At 32.5% G+C, this 18,760-nt stretch overlaps 1 protein-coding gene across 1 annotated transcript; it reads left to right on the top strand.

The window, feature by feature from the left end:
* The first annotated feature begins 2,297 nt into the window (after nucleotides 1-2,297).
* On the top strand, nucleotides 2,298-6,198 carry LOC111370520 (nudix hydrolase 15, mitochondrial-like). Its single transcript, XM_022992241.1, has 5 exons — nucleotides 2,298-2,850; nucleotides 3,555-3,697; nucleotides 5,032-5,151; nucleotides 5,249-5,443; nucleotides 5,870-6,198. The coding sequence occupies exons 1-5, from the start codon at nucleotides 2,436-2,438 to the stop codon at nucleotides 5,903-5,905; spliced, it is 909 nt and encodes a 302-aa protein (XP_022848009.1). The 5' UTR covers nucleotides 2,298-2,435; the 3' UTR covers nucleotides 5,906-6,198.
* The last annotated feature ends 12,562 nt before the right edge of the window (nucleotides 6,199-18,760 follow it).

Genomic DNA, 18,760 nt, shown 5'->3' with positions numbered 1-18,760 from the left:
GAGGAGGGCCGATAACTGTTTCTCAGTGGGACATCCCTCCACTCGCGGCGATCTCCAACGATGCATCCGAGGGCATCGTGTCTCCTCTCACCTCGCGAAGCGGGCTTCCAGTGTAGGGACTATCTCATACACCCAAATCTGCAACACATACATTTATTATGCATAAATGTAATATACTAAAACTTTAACTTTAATTATATTAAACATTTACCTGCACCGCTAATGGCAACCTGTATGTATCGTATTTACGCATTGACCCCCTAGACCTCGAGTGTAATCTGGTGAAGACATGTACGGTGTCTTCGTAGCATCTCTGGCCCCATGGATAGTTGTTGAACGCATCAATGTCGTCAACAACTTCCAAATGAAAAATGTCGATGGCAGTCTTCTTGTTATGACACCTCATCACACTCTCGAGGATGTAGACCAGCCCAAGCTTCAATCTATCTAGCATCTGGTCACACCCCCTAATCGCGACCATCAACTCGGGTAGATGCACTAACCCATGTCCCTGAAAGTACGTCTCATACATCCTATTGCTTCTCTCGATGGCTACATCGTCGTCCGTAATCCTCAGTCTAGTGATCAAGCTAAACTCATAAATCGAGAAACTAACGACCTTGCCCCCGAGGTCGAAGTGGAGGAAATCGCCATCGATTGGCCTCAAAAGCCGACATAGAAGTGTATCGATGATCTGTCCTGAGTACTACACCTCTCGCATCTGGTACAGTGGCCACAAGAAGGACTGTCGTAACATATCTCCGTGATGATCATCAAGCAGCTCCAACACCGCAGTAAAACTCTCAAAGCTACTGTTTCAAGTAGCTTTCCCTGCCATCTGTCTCAACTCCCCATCTAAATGATACTCCATCCTGCAAAAATTCAAATGTTAGAACATTGAACAATAGATAATAAAGTAAGGCATAATCTCAAAAAATCAAGGCAACCGAATTATAACTATCATATAATACGCAAGACATTGACGCTAATAATAAAATAAATTCAATGCAAATTTAAAAATTAAAATAATTTAGTTTATCTTGTATATTACATTTGGAAAATATATTTACAAAAAAAATTTCAAATTAAATACATTTTAAAAAAAATAAAGAATATCAATATTATTTAAATAAATTAGAACAAAATCAAAGATTATTTCATTAAAGAAAGTTAAAAGGAACAAAATAAATTGTTAATTTCGGACAACATTATCTATTCAATTATTAAATTATATAAAAAAGGGAATTATAAAAAAATTAACATAATTATTATTTAATCAAATTAATCTTGTAATCATTTGGAAAATATATTTATGAACAAAAAATTTCAAATTAAATACATTTTTAAAAAATTTAAAAACTTTAAAAACCAAATATATTATCTAAATAAATTTGAAAAAAAAAATCAAAAATTATTTCATAAAAACAAAAATAAAAGGAACAAAATAAATTGTTAATTTTAGATAATATTCAATTATTAAATTATATAAATAAAAGACAATTATAAAAATTAAATAATTAAATTATATAAATAAAATAAAAGACAATTATAAAAATTAAATAAATAAATAAATAACATAATTATTTGATCAAATAAAAAAATAAATTAATTATAAAAATTGAAAAAAAAAATTAAACAGTCACTGGACCGACTATTAATAGTCGGACCATGACTGTTTAACAGTCGGCTCATGACTGTTAAATTGGATTGGGCCGACGGTTAGACAGTTAATCGTCGGCCCACGACTGTTAACAATCAGATAGACCCGACTATTAATAGTTGCCGTCTTCCCGCAGGCTATCCGCCATTGTTGACGATGGAGAGGTCCAAAAATTACAAAAAATTCACATTTTTCACCCCATTCACACCCACAATCTAGCAACTTTACATAATGATGAATTTAAACCGAATAAACGTAAAAATAATGAATCTAAAAACTGAAATAAACTTCGAGCGCCAAAACTAACCTGAATAGTAGCGTGCTGGTACGGATTGAACGTTGGTGTTTTCGGCCGGTGGTTGATCGGGCGTTCTTCAGGCAGTTGGCGTGGGTTTTCTTCAAAGTTTGGTCGGTCGGTTTGAATTTTTTCTAACAGTTGGTGTCTAGTGAAAGGTAAAATCGCCCTTTTAGTGTAAACTTATATTTTAACTTCTTTTTTTTATTTATTTAATGGGTCAAAGGCCAATATTAAAATTTGCTACAGTCCAAAGGTTATTTTCATGTATTTCCTCGTAATAAGATTATTATATTTTAATTATTAAAATTTAAAATAACTCATTTATTTTCTTCCATTTTTCTCTTTTCTTTTCCCTTTTTATGGAGAGCACACGGCTACACCAGTGTTCAAGAATTCAATGGCCGCACTCCTAGATTCCAACAATTATCCAGTAATTAAGATACCAATTACAGGTAGATTTAACATAATTTAGTACCTATGCTCCCACTAATTCGAAGAACTTTAATATCCTCTCTAGCCTTTTCATCAACCCTATTGTCATCTCGAATTGTCAATTCTCTCTCAAGATTCACCTTCATGAATTCTTCTGTGCCCAACAATTTTGGGGCTTCACAAAAGCTCATGGCTTTAGCCCAACATCTGCGCCAATACAGGCCACCTCCATCACCATTTGATGATGATGATGATGATGAGGAACAAAAACTGGAGGAGAGTGCTGGGAAATTGGTTTCCCAGTTGGGTTTTGCTGAATCTGTGACCTCAGTTGCTCAACAGCCTCCTGAGAGGTTCAGACCTAAGAGAGCTGCAGTTCTCATCTGTCTTTTTGAAGGGGATTCTGGAGAGTTGAGAGTTATTCTCACTAAGAGATCGTCGAAACTTTCCACTCATTCTGGTTCGATTTATTTGATATCGATCTTGTTTTCTAAATATTTTGTAGTGATCTGTCTAATTTTATGTGGTTATTATTTTTATAATTTGTGTATTTTGATTGGTTGTGAGAATTATCTCGTTTCTGTAAATTGAGTAATTTGAAGAATTTGTTTGTGGGTTTTGGTGATCTTGACTATTAATAGTGTGTGTATCCAATTAACTTCAAGGGTTCTGATCAATGCAGTAAAAGGTTGGTGTTTTTCTTTTTCCCCACTTTTCTTGTTACCGAATATCATTATCACATTTTACATAAATAAAGAGAAAATACAGAATTCTAGAATCTACACCATGATTGTATTGGCATTTGGGTCAGTGCTGCCAGTTTCGAAATATGATAGGATTAGGAGGGTATAGAGGGATGGAGGAAGCAATGCTAGCCGAAATATTGTTATCAGTTCAAGAGTGCTGATAGAGTTTTATCTGTCAAACTTTTTTGTTCCAAGTCTTGGATTTCTTAGCTCTCAAATATTGATATATCATGTTCAATAATGATGGGGTATTGTTTTATATAGTTTTTTTTTTTTTTTTGGGGACTGATTTAAGGTGTGGGTATATAAGCAATCATATCTGTTTACCATCTCGACTTGTATTGGTTTTGCTTTATCCATGTTAAATTATTCATTCAGGGTTTCTGTGCATTTCACCTAAAAAGTATTCTTAATGCAGGTGAAGTCTCATTGCCTGGAGGTAAGGCAGAGGAGACAGACGCCAATGATGCTGAGACAGCAACAAGGGAAGCAAAGGAAGAAATCGGGCTGAATCCTTCACTTGTAAATGTTGTCACTTGCCTTGAACCGTTTTTGTCAAAGGTATATTAGATACCGGAAAATCTTTTTTTATTTTATTTTATTTATTTATTTAAAATATAACAAGAAACCTAATAAAAGAAGTAGTCCACAACCTCAAGTTGAGACCAATGATATCCATTAACACCACCCAAAGGAAGCCAACTTGAATTTGAGAATAATAGTGCTCGCCACTCTAGCAAGAACACTCAAGGAATACAGAAATTCACCACCCTACACTCATAAGAGATACAGAACAAGAAAACTCACCACATGTTGGAATCAACCGAGGGATAAGAGTTTTAAGAAGAAGCTATCCTTTAAACTCTAGTTCATCTTGTCCATTAGCAATAATTAGTGAAATCTTGGAGCAACCCTCCACAAGTATGGCTAAATGCAGAAATTAAAAACCTTGATTAAAAATTTAAAATTTTAATACTTAAATACGTGAAAACATAAGCTGACTATGTGGGAAAACCAGAATATTTAATGGAGTCAAAGTTTGGAATTCGGGTAGCTTCTGCCTATTCTGAGCACCCTCTTCAAACTGTCATAACTTTCTCTACAAGTTTCCAAAAATTGCATAGTTTGATGCATTGGAAACTAGACAGAGAGAGCTTTCCAAAGCATATAGATTGACTGCAGATTCTTTCCGGACACTTCACAGAATTGGTTCAAAGTTCGGTGTCAATATTAATCTTCCTTTACATATAACCTTGATCTTTCACCTGTTGAGAAAACTTGAAGTCTGAGTAATGATGTTGTTTGGGAACAAAATTTCTTTGAAGATGCTTAAGTAAAAGTCTCTTCTAGGTTAGAAATTCGGTGAGAAATTTAGCCCCTTTTATGCCTATTGATAAAATCTAATTGTTTCTTACAACTGAGGCTCCCGTGCATTGGCCTCTTCAAGAAACTATCCATGGCTTTTCAAGATTTTGCCAAGCCCGAAGTATAGTTTAATTTTTATATATAACAAAGTAAGAGATGCAATGAAGTTAATACTAAAATACGAGGACCAAACCTTTTTCCCTCCTTTTTGGTTTGTTCTCTTTTCAGATAAGTAATTATTATTGGATGAATAAGTTGGTGAATATGAGTGAAAATAGGCATACATTGCCTCGAGAATATGATGGCTGTCTCAAAAAATTGCCAACCCCCCTGCCCCCCAACCCACCCAAAAAAATAAAAATTAAAAAATAAAAAGAAAAAAGAGACGAACAGTTGAGTTATTATGTATTTGTAATTGCAGATGACATGCATGACGAAGATTACATTTGAGAAAATGGTGTTGGATGTCAATATGCTTTATGGCATGAGGTTTATATGGACTGACAATTAAATCTAAATAATTTTTGCAGCATCTCCTTAGAGTAATTCCTGTTATTGGCATACTGTCCAACAAGAAGGACTTCAAGCCCTGTCCAAATGCTGCTGAGGTTGAAGATGTGTTTGACGCTCCCTTGGAAATGTTTCTCAAGGTAATATCCTTACATTTCAAAATTAGTTTTCCTTTATTTGAGTATTTCACCTACATCTGCAATATTCTCAATATACATACTGAACACCTTTTTCCAGGATGAAAATCGAAGATCAGAAGAAAGAGAGTGGATGGGCGACAAGTATTTGATCCATTTTTTTGACTATGAAATGAGTGATAAAAAGTACCTGATATGGGGTTTAACTGCCGGAGTTTTGATTAGGGCAGCATCAATTGTGTATCAGAAGCCACCTGCTTTCCTGGAGCAAAATCCCAAATTCAAAGTTCCTAGGGTCGTGCAGAATGATACTATAATGCCTTAATTTAGACCAAAAATTGTTCCATTATAATCCCTGTTCTTAGCTCCTATGTGCTGGATACTTCTACTCAACTTTATTCTAGTTATATGTTTCCTCAGAAGATAATTTTATGTTGTCAAAGAATCCAATGTTAAATTCTAAAAATCCTGCCAGGTTAGGTGTCAATCTTCTGCTAACCATTTCCAATCAAGATGTGTGTTTCTAAGACTTCACATGAACTAGAGACGTGCAAAACAACTGGAATTGGTTTTCGAAAAATAATTTGAGAGCTTACTCCTTGGATCTCAATTGTATTGCTCAATACTGTTCTTTATCTGCATATGCTTGTGTGCAAGTTCCTCTTGACCACTCTTCTTTCTTGCTGAAACAGTTTCAAGCTATGTTACCCTTTCTATGCAGTTCCAGGGACTGCATAATTTTCACTCCAAGGTTTGAGCGAGTTGCTGGTAGAAGTTATTTGAGCTGCTAAAGGAAATGTGTTTGAGTGACAGTTTTAAGGGAATGAACGGTCTCAATAAAGAATGAAAGAGTTGGCTGCTTTAATTTCTTGAAGCCGAGTAGCTGTAGAATTGAATCTTGCTGACCTTGAGGCAGAATATGCATTTGTTCTAGATGTATTTTCTATTGTATTCTTCTGATTGATGTCAAAATTGTATTCTGAAAAATTTGGAATATAGAAATTTTAATGTTTGAGAAGCCAGTTTAGATTATGCATTATTCTTTAATAAGTTTTTATGTTGGCTCATTTTTTTTAATTGAAGTTCTCAAATTGAGTTTGATGAACAATATTAGTGAACTTTATTTTGATTTTGAACTAATACGTGTATAATAGTCGCATACAGAAATATAGCAAGTAAAATATAAGAAAAAATGCATACAAATATTGCACGTAACATATAAGAAGAGATACTCAAAAATTTCTTAAACCCGCTCGAATTTATTGAGAAAAAATATGTTACAAGATGTTTATCTTTATTTTTTATTCTAATAAACTGTGCATTTTATATAACCTCTACAATAATATTCTACTTACACATACATCCTTTCACCGTTTTTATAACTTCTCCTCTCAAATTGAGTCCGAATTTGCTGTCCCATTTTGGTTATTAGGCAATATCTCTTTGATTATTACTTCCCACATCAGATAGCATTAACTAACATGTTTATTTTGGCGGAAGAGGTGAGTTAATTCCAATGAAGAACGAGTTGAACAAAACAAAACAACCCCAAAGTGAATGGACTGAAGAAATGCTAATATGCAAGTCTGCTGGGATATGTCGTGCGTGAGTATGCCAGAATCCTTACCATATGACACAACACCAAAAGTTCGCACTGATTCTTAATATCCCCATGGCTAGTCCTTTGCATATACAACTGCTAACAGTGTTGTCAAAACTGGGAGATTATTCATTACAACTCCACTATGTATTTGAAGTCAAATGAAAGTAGACGTTTACCCCATCAGGATTACTCAATTTGAAATTCCTTATTCACGTCCAACAGTAATGTGTGTGTGAAGGAGAAAGAGAGAACTTAGAGAATGTTAAAGAAGCAGTGTCATCAGTATTTTCCCCGGCTGGAAAGAGAGCCTCTAACGTAGTTCTTGTTATAATGGTCAATGGCCATATCACAAAGGAGATTGAGAAGGATGGTATCGAGTAAAGTACCTTCATGGCATATGATTGCTGTATACTAGTTGTGGGAGGTCATCCGACAAAGGTCAATATAATAATACCCAACACTATTCTCGACGCGATCCGTCCCGAACCACTCTAGTGAACCTTAAATGTAACGTGCGTCGAATATAGATACCAGCTAGGCATCAGCCATCACCAATTAACAAGGTTAATCTTGATCTACTTTGACTTTGGACAAAATTCCTGTAATGTGAACCAAACGAACTTGAAATGCATCAATTTTTTACAAACATATACATATGATATAAATTGGGATCACATGTAAGTGTTATGTCATAGGTCGAATCAACATAGGATATAAATATTTTTAATATATATTTGACGTATTCATTTATGGAAAATCTATTATTTAATTTATTATATTAATAAATTAAATAATAAAATTCGTAGATTCAATTCTTTATAATTTATTAATCACTAGGATTTGTGATTGTGGGATACAAATTATATATGATTGACTCTTAAATTATCTATGGTCGCAAGTAATAACGAAATACAGATATCATTATCATGGATATACCATCAGCTTTGGGATTTCTTATTTGCGAAGTAAATAGCTGATCTTACAAACTAAAATGTTATAACCCTTAAATAAACATGTGGATATTTTGTTATAGAACATAACATTGGAGCCCACTCGCGAGATTCTACATGGATGATTATCTAAGTGTCAATTGTTAATTTCTAACATTCACTATTGGCCATTCGATTTGAGATCATCATAATATCTTATATGAGGGCAATCATAGTTTGGCGATGTTGAATGTTGTTCTGCTAATGATCGCTAATACAGAACCGTTCGGATATGTCAATAATCATATAAAGGTTGTGAATGCAAAAGAGGATTCGTCACTCTTACCTAGTAAGAGATTATGATTTACATTTCATTCAGCTAAATTGATAACAAAATTCTTGACCAAGATGCACCTATAAGTCAAAAGGTAGATTTCAACATATATTGACTTAATATTGGAATGAAAGATATGATCAATAATTGAGATTAACCTATATCCATATCTAATAATTAATTGGATCATATTGACGAAAGAATTATAGTTCACGATAAACAAACAAGTTTGATTTTGTCATATCACTTGACATTTTTCGTTACATATATTGCCCTAACATATTGCTAGATGTCAATCTGCGACGAAGAATGTGAATTGATAATAAATTAAAATGAGATATTTTAATTTATTCAATTTATCGATTTAATTAGATCAAAATAATAATTCACGTCGTTAGACATCGTGATCGAAAACCTAAGGGATCACACACAAAAAGAGAACTAGAAAAATAAGATTCACCAATTAATAAATTAACAAGTGTTGGATAATTATTTAATTGGGTTGCTCATCAACATGCCCAGCTTAATTAATTGGATTAATTAATTTATGGATCAAATTGAATTAATTAAATATTGGATTAGGTAAGTTTAAGAAATGGGCCAAGCTCACTTGGATTTATATTAATAAGCTATTAGAGTTTCATAAAAGATGAACATAACACGATTCATTGTCATGCTAGCATAAGAAAAGAGTAACACTAATTCTTTCATTTTTGTTCCCTGTGTGGATTTTTATTGAAAACTGGACAATTGGACTGTCGTGGAATACATATCGTTATTATTTTTGTTGAAGATAAGCAGATGAGTTTGTAGAATTTATTAAAGGTATTATTCTAAACATAATTTCTATCTAAGTACAAAGAAGACACTTGTTGGGAATTGAAAAATAATTTATTTTTATGCCCTGCAAGATTAAGTAAAATTTCAACAATTGTATTAGAGCCAACTTTGTGTTTGCTAGAAACTATTTTTCATCTTAGAACAGTCAAACGTTGATTGCACTACCATGTTCGTTGTTGTGCGCTGTTCTTAGATTAGTAACGGCAACAAGTGCTGCCAACTCTACATTGTAGTTCAATTGCAGCGACAGTGTCGTCATTTCGACAGCGCGAAGACGCTATTGTAAGTAGCGTTTTCGGCCTGCTACATGCACGGATCCCATCGTAGGAGGAGCATTTGCGTTGTACAAAAAAAGGGATTTAGGTTTTCGAAATGGGTTTGACGGGGAATGGGGCTTCTGATGCAATTTTGAAAAATTATAGGCCCCATCTGCAATTATGATAGAGGATTTGTCTTGCAATTTTCAAAATTAAAGGAATTGTTTTGATTGGGGGTCAAAATGCAATTTCAAAATGGGTTGAATTTAATTATAAAAGAATTTCAAATTTTGAATTTTCAAAAGGGGTTGACCCAATTTTTAGTTTTGACCCAAATTTAAATTTTGTTTAAAATTGACAACTTTTATATTGTTGTTAAAAATTGATTTTAACTTAAATATTAAATTTTGATTCTAAATTGAATTTTATTTTAATTGGGAGTAGGAATGTCAGCGAACTGAGTCGAGCTGGCTCGTGAGTCGAAACTCGATGCACAGTTCGGGTAAAATGATTTGAGCTTTTTTACGTGTCGAGCCGAGTTTTGGCTAGGCCAAGAAATTTAAGTTCGGTCTCAGCTTTCGGCTTGGACCTTATCGAGCCAGGCTGAACCGGGCAGCTTCGTTTTTTTTTCCCTCTAAGGCAGCAGAAAGGTAGCCAGCCGCCTAAGTTAATAAGGCAGCAGTCGCTGCCTTTATTTAAGTGCAGTAGGCTGCCATTTTTAAAGCAGCTAGCTGCATTAGATTTTGATTTCAATTTTTTTTAAATTTATATATAGGCCCGAGCTAGAGCCAACGAGCTATACGGGTCGGCTCAAGCTTAACCCGCCACCTTAAATTGGGGCTCGGCCCGAGCCTCGAGTCGAGTAGGCTCGGACTTTTTTCGGGCCTAGCCACAGGCGGTCAGAGCCAACGAGCCCGATTGTCATCCCTATTTGGGAGTTTTATCTCAAGTTAAAATGTTAATTCAACTTAAATTAGAATATGAGTCTAATTTAGAGTTTAATCAAATTTTGATTTCAATTAAATTATCTAACCTAATATATATTCTTGAAATTAGAGTTGGATTCTAATTTGACATTTAATTAGAATTTGATTTTAATTTAATTGTCTCGCCTTAAAAATGTTCTTGAAACTAGAGTTGGACTCTAATTTGATATTTAATTAAAATTTGATTTAATTAGATAAGTTCGCTTAATAATTGAAATTAGAGTTGGATTCTAGACTCGTACTTAATTAAAATTTTATTTTTTGTTAAATAAATTCGACTTATAATTGTCGAATTAGAGTTGGACTTTAATTCGGTATTTAATTAAAATTTGATTTTAATTAAATAAACTCGCTAATTAGATTAATTGATTAATTTGATTTGTCTAAATTAGTTTAGACAGTTTTAGTTGCTAGAAACTTGAAACATATAAAATGTATGAAGATAAATAATTGTCAGCTTAATAATTTAAGAGTTATATGGAAACACAATTGATAATAGTATCTACCTAAATGTTTTATTAAGACTTGTTGAGTACACTCAAGATCTTAATATAACAAATGAGATCCCAATCCAATGAGAATCAAGTGTGAATTTCATAAATATATACAAGAGGTTCATAAATTTGAGTTAAACAGTGGTAGCATAATTAATTTAATAAGAAGATCTTGTTAAATTAATTGATGCATCATACATATTATTATTTTACTTTCATTTACATTTGTTGAATCATGAATAACCACACGTATTTGGAAGACATATTGGACGCCAACAATAAGACCAAATTTTCTTGATTGACACTGTAATCTAAGAATTGTTTTTAAGCCAGAAAATTGGTAATGTGCTTGAGTAACCCATTTCGGAGACACCTGCGACGACTCGATTAAAGAAGATATGGCTGCTATAATAAACACGGTGATGACGATAGTATTGCAACATGTATGATGCTTGAAACTATGTCACCCAAATTACAAAAGTAACATGAAAGTATAGATACTAACATGATTTTTCATTTTAAAGATTGTATGATGAATAATCATGTGTGGAAGGATATGAGATTTCCAAGAAACTATATCGGTGCAAAATGACAGAGGAATCTTCAGTCAGTGCTCATGTACTATGATTGACATTGAGAAGTTGTCTCAATTGAGTTCAGTCATGAACCATGAACTAAGTATTAGCTTGGTTTTACAATCTTTGCCAGAGAGTTATTCATAGCTAATTGTGAATTTAGATACAAATTAACTTGAGTGCACACTCTCTATGTTGCTTAATATGCTTAAAATTGTTAAACCCAACATCAAAGTATGTAGTTGGCAAGTTCTTCATTATTCTAAGGGTGCTAAGAGAACATCTAAAGGGACTTTAGGAAGCATCTAAGATGGTTAAGATAGTTAAAGGAAATAAGGACAATATCAAATCTAATGACCAAATAAAAGGGTCATTGGAAAAGAAACTACAAAGCTTATATTTACTTCATTAGCTTATTGGGTATTATATACTAGATGTGGATTTTATATTAGTATGAATATACGAAAACTAAATAGAAGTAAACCATTGCAAATGGAAGAAGATTTGCACGTTGAAGATGAGCAAAGGTTGCAACATTGTCTGTAGGAGCATACTTCTTGTCATTGCCTATAGATTTAGTATTAAAATTAGAGAAATGTTATTCCGTTCTCTCTATTAGCAAGAACATTATTTGAATTTCATGTTTGGATATGAATTATTTTAGTGTTAGGGACAATTGTTGTTCCTTTTTATCTTGATAAGATCTTAATGTTTATGATAAATTACAAAATGATATTTATATACTAAATACTATGTATTTTGTAATGGTTATAGAAATCGTAAGGTATAAAAACAAAAATATGACTAACACCTATATCTGGTATTACAAACTTGGTCACATAAATGTAAATGCAATTCCAAAATTACATAGAAATGTATATTTGAGGTCAACTGATTTTGAATCATTTGAAGAATGTGAATCATGCATTTTAGACAAGATGACTGAATTCCATTTTACTTGAAAAGCTAAAAGAGCCGTACAATTATTAAGGCTAATACATAGAAGAATGAACCATTTAAAAGGTTCAAGGGATTTAAACTAAAAATAGAGAAACAAATAGGTAAAGATATTCTCACACCAAGGTCATATGTAGACGGATAATATCTAAAGTAAAAGTTTTTAGATTATCGAAAGAGAATGAAATTCTTTCATAATAGACTCTGATGTATACATCACAACACAACAGTGTATCTGAAAGGGGGAATTTTATATTATTTACTATTTAGATATAATGCGATTAATGTTGAGCCATGCAAACCTTCCAAAATCGTTTTGGAGTTTGCAGCATGCTACACACTAAATTGGATCCCATTTACAGAAAGACAGAATGCCTAATTTGTCTCATATTAAAATTTGGGACTGTAACGCTTATGTAAAGCGCAATGAATCGAATAAATTTGAGTCTAAATAAGATAAATATGTATTTATAGGATATCCCAAAAAGATATTTGGATACCAATTCTATAATCTTATTGAGAAGGTGTTCATCTCAAAACATGATATATTTCTAGATAAAGAATTTTTTTAGAAGAAGACAATGGGAGCGGAATAGATCTTGAAGGAGGTCAAGAATCCACTAATATAGTTGATCGAGTAGATGAGCATGTGTTTGATCCTACACTATTAAGGGACATGCTCTTGATCAGGAAGTAGAGACACCTAAAAAACGTCAGCTTCGTGTAAATCTTGTAGGATCATTCGATCTCACAGAATCTAGAATTCATGATTCCTAATCAAGCATTTCTAATCGAGGATAATGAACCTACTATAACATAGGAACAAAATCAAGCCTTAACTCAACAAGATGGCAAGAGGCCATGAAATCTGAGATGAACTTAATGTATGCGAACCAGGTTTACACATTGATCGATTAGCCCAATGGGATAAAACCTATGGGTTCTAAATGAGTTTATGTGAAAATATTGACATGAATGAAAACATTAATACATGCAAAGTATGGCTAGTAACAAAAGGAATTACAAGACAAGGAGTTGCCTTTAATAAAGCCTATTCATCTCTAGCCATACCAAAATACATTTGAATTTTACTTACAATAGCCACATATCATGACTATGAGTCATGAAAAATGGATGTTAAAACCGCATTCCATAGCAGGAACTTGCCAAAAAAAAAAAATTGTACATGGCTCTAAAGGTTTGAATTCAAAGATGCCAAAAAGGTATGCAAGCTTGATAGATCCATACATGGATCGAAGCAAGTCTTTAGGAGCTAAAATCTTTGATTTGATAAAAAGTCAAAAGGTTCAATTTTATAAAAAATGAAGAAGATGCGTGTGTTCACAAAAAGATAGTGGGAGCGTTGCTATATTCCTGATATTATATATAGATAACTTATTATCAAGAAATAATGTCTATTTTTAAATCGTTGAATTTATGATTGTCAAATAAGTTCTCCGTAAAAGGTACAGGAGAAGGAATTTGATCTATAGAGATAATCTAGAAGATTGTTTAACTCATCTTGATTTACATCGATAAAATCTTGAGAAGATTTTATATGGAGAAAATGAACTAAGAGTTCATGTATACACTAATACTAACTTCTAATCAGACCAGAATGATAGTGAATTTCATAAAGATATGATTTACTCTTAATAATTGAGTGGTTAGTTGGAAAGATTCCAAACATGAAACAACCATTAATTCAAAAGCAGAAACGTGATGCACCATTACTTCAAAAATAACAAAGAGTTGTTGTATGGATCAAGAAGTTCATTAATGCACTTGCAATAGTTCCTAACATTGTTAAGCGAAAATATTTGTACTGTGATAACATTGGAGCCATCGTGTAAGTAAATAATTAAGGTCTCATCAATGATCCAAACATGTGTTAAGTGGTCTCATCAGAGAGATAATACAAATAAATGACGTTAAGAAAGAATAATTTCTCATATTTGATAATATTGCAAATACATTGAGAAAGAGTTGTCACAGCATAAACATGATTATCATGTAGACTCTCATGATATTAGATACATAAATAATTGGATATAGTGCAAGTGGAAATTTGTAAGTGTTATACCCTAGGTGCAATCAACTTTGAATATAAACACTTTGAATATATAATAATTTATGCATTTCATTTATGGCAAATCTGTAATTTAATTTATTATGTTAATAAATTAAATAATAGAATCCATAGATTCAAGTATTGGTAACTTTTTAATCACAAGGAGTTATGATTGTGAGATACAAATTATATGTAACTGAATCTTAAATCATCCAGCAACTAATAATGTGATATGATTATCGTTATTACATATATATCATCACATGTAACATTTCTTACATGTGAAGTAAGTAGCTAATCTCACAAACTAAAATGCGATGATATTTAAATAAAAACGTGGCTATTTTGTTATAGAACAAAACATTGAAGACGCGCTTGATAGATTCAATATGGAAAATTATTCGAGTGTTAGTGGTTAATCTCTAATGTTTGATAGTAAAATTGCTTATTCGACTTGAGGTCATCATAATGCCTTATATGAGGACAGTCATACTTTTATAATGTTGGATGTTGCTCAGCCAATGGTCGCTAATACATCATCGTTTAGGTATATCAAGAATACTATGAAGGTTGTGAATAATCAACAAAGGATTCACGATTCTTAGTTAGTAAGAGATTATAATCTAAATTTTATTAAGTTAAGTTGATAACGAAATCATTGGCCAAAGTATATATATACTCATAAGTGAAAAATGAGTTTTCGACTTATATTGACTCAATAGCAGGATGAAAAATATGATCGATAATTGAAATTGACACATATTCATATCTCGTAATTAATCAGATCACATTGACGAAAATATTACAATTTCATGATAAACGAATAAGTTTTGTTTTGTCATACCACATGACATTTCCTGTTACAAGTATTGCCCTGACACATTGCTAGATGTCATTTCGGGATGACGGATATGAATTGATGATAAATTAATAGAGGGTATTTTAATTTATCGATTTTGATTAGATCAAAATAAAAATTCACATCATTAGATATCGTGATCGAAAACTTAATGGATTGCACACAAAAGGAAAATTAGAAAAATGAGATTCACCAGTGTTGTATAATTAATTAATGGAGTTGCTTATCAACATGCTTGAATTAATTAATTGGATTAATTAATTCATGAATCAAATTTAATTAATTAGATTAATTAAATATTGAACTGACTAAGTTGAACTCATATTAATAAGTTATTAGGATTTCAGAAAAGGGAACAGAATATAATTCATTAGCTTGCTAGCACAAGAAAATAAAAAATCGAAACATTTCTTATTCTTATTACTTGTGAAGATTTTTATTGGAGTTTGGATAATTGGACAGTTATAAATTATAGATTGTGATTATTCGTGCTCAAGATAAGCAAATGAGTTTGCAGAATTTATCAAAAATATTATTCTAAACACAGTTTCTATCTAACCATAAAGAAAATCGTCCATGAGAATTGAAAAATAATTTATTTTTCGCTGTGCATGATTAAGTAAATTCTTAACACCACCTGCCCCATTAAATATATATTAATCTTAAAGAAAGTGTAGATATATCAATCTTTAATTTCCTTTACATAAACAACCTCAAATGCGCAAAAAATTCCCCCCCCCCCCAACCAAAAAAAAAAAAAAAAACACTACTGAGCCCATTAAACTATATACATATAAGAGAAAATGACTTATCTAACATGATGGTCGTGTATCCTTTAAAGAAATAAAGACTATATAATCTAACAAAATGGGTCACACAAATCAATTATACTATGTAGCTTGACTTAGCGGATCAATACACTCCAAGAACTACTAAATTCAGCTACTATCTTATGAGCAAAAGTGTGAATAAATATACAAGTTTGTAACTCAGTGAATGGAGAGTTCATAAATAATTTTACCTCTTCAATTTATACATATTTACTGAAAATATGACTTAGATAACAATTAGCAATTTTAAAAATCTAATAATCTCTATAAAATTGCACATAAGAGTAATTTTAAAATCTTTTACTCTTGATTCTAATAAAGTACCTATAAAGAATAGAGAATCTAATTAGTTCTAAAATGAAAATATGAGTAAAATATCAACTCAAAATACTATAAACTGGAATTTTAATTTTGTAAATAATATGAGATGTAATACATGAAAAATTCACACTAGAAAATGTACTACTGAATAACCGTACACTTGTATTGACTAACATTGATGTACATTGCAACGCTACTCATAATTTGATAACTAATAATTATAAAATTCTAGTCATACACGTGCAGAGCTACCCTGAAAGCTAAGTACTCTGGTTCATGTCCCAAAGTCATGCGTATGAGAGTAGGTCTCAAAAAAACATTTTGTAATGTGGTCATACACTATATAGACAGACTCACACTAGTTCAGAGTTGGTAAAATCACCATTATGTGGTCATACGATGGAAACATATACGCTTCAGTATAGAACGGGTAAAATCACTTAGAGTACTTTTCGGTAATTTTAAAATTAACTTTATATAATGTAGGAAAACTTAATACAAATATAATATGGTAGTGAAATAATTTAACCTAACTGAGCTTTCTCTTATAATATGCTAATAAAATTAACTTTTTGTCTATTTATAAAATCAATTTATTCTAAAAATTATGCTTGTTTAAACAATTATTTAAAAATAAGTAAATTTTATAATTTGCATAATATACGAAGGCATTTAAGTGTATAAACATTTATTTGCATAATATATATTTAAACACTAATGTTAAATAAGTTTTTTCACTTACAAAGTTATAGGCTGCAAACTATGTTGTCTATTGACCTTGATCCAACGAGGTCAATGGATCTTGGTTCTACTCACGTTCACATAAATTAGATCATATGCATTGGAGAAATCATTATTCACTCATGACCTTCTCTGGTGGAAGGAAGGAGATCGCGAGTACTTTGATGGTCAATTTAGTCAACGAGAAATAATATTTTGGATGTGAGACATCCTTGAGACGTAAGCTACAAAAGTGTCTATATATTAGGAGTTTGTAGACTTCGAGAATGGGAAGCCTCACTTTGATTGTGCAAAATTGCATTACCTTTGAAATGGCATTGAATGTTAGCTTTTATAGTAGCATGGATGAAGTGATTGCTGTTTAATAAAGAAGTACATAGCTTCATTCTAACAGTCAAAACGTCATTTCCTAGTATCATATCATGCATCTTAGGCCCAGCTACGACATTTAATGTTTGCTGAAAAGGTAGCCACTCTATGGCCTAAGTCTGAATACCTATATAATAAGCTAACAAGACTTGATATACAGTTACTATAATAGGGATCATATCAATATATTACAAAAGATCTTTATGTAGAAGATCTTTTAGGAGAAGTGGATATGAAATATGCTCTTTTGTTGTTAGGATGCTTTTGCTTCGATCATGAGGACTTCGGCCTCTTACATGATGCTTGTAAAAATTTCCAAGTATAATGGGGACCAAGTAATATAATATGATCTTTTAAGCAAAGTAATCCCAAGCCTTAGAGATCTGATAGATTTTGCGATTATGATCATTATCCTAGGGTTTGTCAAATTAATTTATGAAAATGTAGGTTCCTTTTCAAAAGGATACCGGATCGTAGGGGGCTCCTTCCATGGTTGATGGTGCATCCATGGAAGGATTTTGCATTGTAGGTATTAAGGTGGATCCCATATGGGGTACTTTATAATTCTCATTTTGAAACGGTTCGACTTTCTTGCATAGGGTAGCTCTTCCGTACCCCATGGTGGATGATTCATCCAAGGGAGGCTTTGCCTCTAAGGTATCAAGCTGGGACCCTTGTGGGGTGCTTCAAACTTATCATTTCAAAGTGGTTTGATTTTTTTGTTGAGGGTGGCTTTTCCATGCAAGGGCTTCTTCTAAGATGGATGATTCATCCATGGAAGACATTACTTCGTAGGTGTCAAGGTGGAACCCTATTGGGTGCTTCACATCTCTCTTTTGAGGTGGTTAAACTTATGTAGGATGACTCTTCCATGGTAAATGGTTCATCTATGAAAGGCTTTGCCTTGCAGGTACTAAGATAGGACCTTAGTGGGGTACTTTTTACATCTCCTTTAAAAAAGGTTTGACTTTCTTACATAGGGCTAACTCTTGGATACAAGGGCTTTTTTCATGGTGGATGATTCATCCATGCAAGATTTCGCTTGGTAGGTATCAAGGTAGGACCCCTATGGGGTGATTCGCACTTCTCATTTTGAAGCGATTCAAATTCCTTAAAGGGGGGGGGGGTGTGGCTCTTTTTTTGGCAAGGGCTTCTTTCACACGAACTCATATATTCTGAATTCATTTATATTGAAAGAAAGTAATTATATGGAATGGAATGGAGCACCCAACTGATTGAATGAACATTGATAATATCTTCTTAAATGCTCAATGTTTCATGCATGAGATTATCATTTCAATTCAAGTCTTCAATTTTGTAAGTGTCAAGTCGTAGTTCTTCTTTGATGTAGTAGGGGCCTTCCCAATTAAGGCCCAACATACCTACACCTGGCTCTTTATAGGAGAGGTAGACTTTCCTCGAAACAAGGTCATCTATGTAAAAGAA

Source organism: Olea europaea, chromosome 21, assembly GCF_002742605.1.
Source record: "Olea europaea var. sylvestris chromosome 21, O_europaea_v1, whole genome shotgun sequence".
NCBI classification, from domain to species: Eukaryota; Viridiplantae; Streptophyta; class Magnoliopsida; order Lamiales; family Oleaceae; genus Olea; species Olea europaea.
This window is presented reverse-complemented; position numbering and strand designations above follow the sequence as displayed.

Coding starts and splice junctions, on each gene's coding strand:
- LOC111370520 (XM_022992241.1), top strand. CDS start 2,436: ATGCTCCCACTAATTCGAAGAACTTTAATATCCTCTCTAGCCTTTTCA. Junction 2,851..3,554: donor GAAACTTTCCACTCATTCTG/GTTCGATTTATT, acceptor TTCTTAATGCAG/GTGAAGTCTCATTGCCTGGA. Junction 3,698..5,031: donor TTGAACCGTTTTTGTCAAAG/GTATATTAGATA, acceptor TAATTTTTGCAG/CATCTCCTTAGAGTAATTCC.